General features: G+C 36.9%; 1 protein-coding gene across 1 annotated transcript in view; it reads right to left on the bottom strand.

Moving 5' to 3' along the window:
- Positions 1-3,422: 3,422 nt before the first annotated feature.
- Positions 3,423-4,526, bottom strand: part of LOC103144971 (claudin-4-like) — a 1,898-nt gene continuing 794 nt past the window's right edge. Inside the window, exon 2 of the mRNA XM_007562168.2 lies at positions 3,423-4,058. Coding sequence (XP_007562230.1) covers positions 3,600-4,058 — 459 coding nt within the window. The 3' untranslated portion in view covers positions 3,423-3,599. The remainder of the gene's footprint in view (positions 4,059-4,526) is intronic.

The raw sequence follows: 4,526 nt of genomic DNA, 5'->3' as shown, positions 1-4,526 counted from the left end.
CACAGAGATGGTATTGCCGATACCAATACATAGTTACCACAAGTCAGAAGTGATCTGCGCCATCTTGGTAGGCAAGCGCATCGGATCTGTGGCTTTGAGACCAACAAAAAGAAAATATGTGGACACTCTTGGCCAATGTGCAAGAAAAAGATACATTAACAAAATGGCTGCTGTCAGGATCGGCCCGAATGAGATGAAGGAAAATATGTGAGACGATGTGGACGAGCTGCCTTTGATCTCATACTATGATATGGTTAATGACTTAGTCAACACAAAGAGTCAATCGTACAACATGGAGGAGTTTCACAGCCTGAAATGCATGAATGCAAAAACATGTTAAACGGATTTGTAAAGGACGTACAAACTATAACAAGGTTCTGGTGACTGGGAGAGTGCGTACATGTAGGCCCCATGTCTGCATTAGCCTGCAGATAAAAGCTGCATTAGCCAAGCTAAATTTACTAGTTCAGCAGTAAGTACTTCAGTAAATATCACTGATACAGTATTACACAGAGGTGAGTAGGGCACTCAAAACTTATAATCAAGTAATAGTTGTAATGTTTTCTATAAGTTAGGAAAAAGGCAAGAGCTGGTTCTTAGCTTGTGGCTTGTTTATTGTTGTCATAGCAACTCCATAGCAACTGCCTGCCAAGATGGCTGTCGGCTAGAAAGTTCACAAAAGTGTGACGTTGCATGAAGACTGCATTGTCTTTGCCGTAGCTGTTCAACATTTCTTCTGTTTTCTCTGCTTGGTTGTTGCGTCACTTTCCTGCCTCAGTCAAGTTCACATCAATGCTCATCTGTTTCGTTTGCTATTTAAGTTCCTGATTATTCAGCTCTGGATTCGGTCGTTCCCATGGCTGTTTTCAGCTCCCTCTCTTGTTACGTTCTGTTCCATGACTCGCATTTAGTTTTTGTTAGTTTGCATTTTTACATTAGATTCTCCAGTTGCATCGTTTACGTGTTTAAGTTGCTTGCGATGTCTCGACTCTTCAGTAGCTGCATCAGGAAACCCTGATTATTAATGTCTCACTTTATCCCACCAAATATTAACTGTGTTTCCATTAACCACAGAATTACGCAAATTGAAATTATGAAAATGAATTTGCTTGTTGGAAACACACCAATTTCTTAAAAAAGCTCATGTTTTTGCTGTGGTTTTTCAGCCATATTGAAAGACTTTTTTTGCATCACATGATGCGTCACGAGTCACATGATCAACAACCAGACATTAGTCCTGGCAGAAATGAGGAAGATGACAGTAAGTGGTAGAAGTATTATAAACAGTATTGCACAGTTTATAAAAGGTTGTGTTGAATCCATCGCTCTTCTGTAAAGTCGAATATGTAGCCGCTCCCAGCTGTAGGGGGCTTGAATAAAACGCCGCCGTCTCCTCTGATGGCTGATGATCGCCAGCAACATGACTGAATTATGAATCTCATCTGTCACTGCCATGATTTTAATGTGAACAAGCTTATTCACATGTGATTTTCATTTCTTATTTAATAAAATTGCGAAGTTTATTCAACATTAGCAAAATATAAACACAGATTTACACACATTTGTAATAGAAATGCAGTTGGTATCGTTGCACATTCCCTTAGGAAACATAAATCATTAAAATTTTCTCCTTGAGTTGCGACACTAAAACCACGACCCAACATCCATCTAATAAATCCTCGGATCATCCAGAAAAGCATAAAAATATGAAAGACAAAGGTAATTTTATCCACATTGTGATTTTTGAAAATTAGAAGGAATTCAATAATTAACTTCTTCAGTTTTTTATTTCAATGGAAATAAAAATCAGTTTTGAAAAAGTGTTTTAAAAAAAAAATGTTTTTGGTGAATAAAGTGGAGTAGACTTGCTTCTTGTCAGATGACTGAAAACGTTGAAGTATCGTTTCTGCTTCAGCACGGAGTCACGGTTTAAGCAGAGAGGTAATGAAATACAACAGACACTGACAGGCCTCTGCGTCCGCCTTTCTCTGAAGATCTACTGAGCGGGAGGAGACAGCCAGGTGAGGAAAAACTGTTCTTATCTATCGATTCAGTATTTTTATCACGCAGACATTAGGCTGTTGTTGTTGTGCTATTAGCTAGCTGCTAGCTAACGACTTTGCTAGCAAAGCAAAATTACTAAAAAGCTTCTTCCCTGTATCATTTAATGATATCAGTCATTCTCAAGTATCGCTTATGCAATAGGGGCTCGCCCGTCCAAAACCGATCATCTCCATAATGGATATATGTCTTCTAATGTCCTTTGCTGCATAATGTACATTGCATTTATTCTGGCGTTAGGTAAATGTATCTTGAAGGAAAATAGCACTTAAATAAAAGACCAACAAGGATATTCATGCAGAATTAAAAATAACTCACCCTGAGTTACCAAGATAGATATAATGTGTGTAATAAAAGTGTCATTAATGAAGAGGGGAAAAAAACTCAACCCAGACTTTAAGTAAGTTTAGGGTCTGCTTCACAGAATATGAAGTTATTTTTTCCCCCCCATTTATTCAATGAAAAAAAAACACCTCAGTTAAGTAAAATAAAATTGTCATCAAAGTTTTTGGAATTGTAATGATTTCTTTTTTAAAACAGAAAGTTTAGTTTAAAAAACTTTTTTCTAAATTAAATAACTCATTTTTGTCTCATGAACTTAAAGTTATTTGCCAAACATAAACTTTTATTTGCACACATCAAAAATCTTTTGTTGGGATTTTGGGTCCATGACGTCATGTGAGAATCACAAGCAAAACTTTGAGTCACAAACTAAAACTTAGAATAGCAAGAAACGATTTCTGACATGCACAAATAAGTTTGTTTTGCAAATCATTTTTTCACTTCATGAGACAAATGTGTGATTTAAATAAAAAAAAAAGTTTTTTAAGCAAAACTCAGTAGGCTTTTTTCATGGTGACATACATTAACAATTTAATTTTTGCTTTTGTTTTTTTCTTTTTTCTGCAGTTCCACCTTAAAGTTTGATGCAGCTCTGCTTTCCTGAATGGACCATCTTCATCTCCACTGCAGCAAACAGGCAGCTCTGTTTTATAGATGACAGTCACTAAAAGGTTGCATTGTGCCCTTGTTTACATTTTTAATAGTGTAATTCTGTAAAGACAAAATATGTCTGGTGGTCCAACTCTGATTTACATATCCTGCTAAATTGCGGGTTTGAATATTGCAATACTGTCCTATAACAAAATAGACCTGCAGAAAGAAATTACTAATTAAATATTTGACATATGGATAGTTGTATGCTTTATATAGAGATTTTCCTTAGCTTTGATTGTATATATCACAATTTTGTAATTTATCATTGTTTATTAAACTCTGAAAGCTGTGGGGCTTTAATATTCTGTCCTAGAATGCGGTTAGATGTGCCCCTTTTTTTGTTTTTTTGAGCACCTGCCCCTTTAGTGGTCTCTGCACGGCCCTGGCACATTCTATGTTTTCTTACCTTCCCACCACATCATTACTACAAGTAAGAATTTGTTCTTATTTACTCAGCTGGTTAAATAAATATTAAATGAAATAAAAGTTTACCATTTTTAAAAAAAATCATGATCAATGGTTTGCCAAAATCGAAAAACAACTCACAAAGCTTTGTTGCAGTAGAACTTGGCGGTTCCTCCGGAGCTGCTGGATCTGGGTCTGTTGAAGCAGCAGAGCAGAACTCCAGCCAGGATCATCAGCACACCGGCTGCCCAGCCGATATAGATGCTAACTCCAATAATTTGCTTTGTGTTATAGTGTATCACATCGTGCGCCACCCAGCTGACAGGGATGATCACCAGCAGGCCGGCCAGCAGCAGGCCCACTGCGGCCACCAGGATGGTTCTGTGCTTGGTGTCTTGGTTCTGAACACATGTGGTGAAGTCGGAACCAAAGAACAGGATGAGGAGGCTGAGCCCACAGAGGATGCAGCTGATGACGGTCATGGCCCTGAAGGCCTGAAGTAGAAGGGGTGGCGCCACCATGGAGTCATGCAGTTTGCACTCCAGCCGTCTGGTGCTCTGCTTCTCACAGTCCATCCACAGACCCCTTTGATGTTCCTACCCACCCAAAGACACAGGAGCAGATATTTACATACACTGTATGGATGACTTTCTTCTCAATAAATAACCTCAGATTGAAAAAATTACATCTATTTTTTTTTTCTGACTCCCAATATATCAGTTTCATTTTTTTTAGAATATTTTTATCTCTTAAATAATGTAAATTTTAAAAATAAGCATTGTAATTGTGAAATAAAATAATTATTGAGAAACTATTAGTACCAAAGTGAAACCTTTATTACTTATTGTCTAAGTCTCATTAATTTAACATTTTCTGCATGTAGCCAAACCTTTTCCAAATCATTTAAACATCTGTGTCTGATAAAGTTTTAATAATCTTTGATTATCATTGTAAAGAAACAAAAATACAACAAAATGTTTCCTTAAAAGAAAATAATATAGGAGCAACAGAGTATCTGAGAAACTTAAAACCGTTTCCTGATGTGGATCTGTTAGCAGCTTTTT

This window comes from Poecilia formosa, unplaced genomic scaffold (genome assembly GCF_000485575.1).
Source record: "Poecilia formosa unplaced genomic scaffold, Poecilia_formosa-5.1.2 Scaffold134, whole genome shotgun sequence".
Lineage (NCBI taxonomy): Eukaryota > Metazoa > Chordata > Actinopteri > Cyprinodontiformes > Poeciliidae > Poecilia > Poecilia formosa.
Note: the sequence above shows the minus strand (reverse complement) of the source record. Positions and strands in the feature narration are given on the sequence as shown.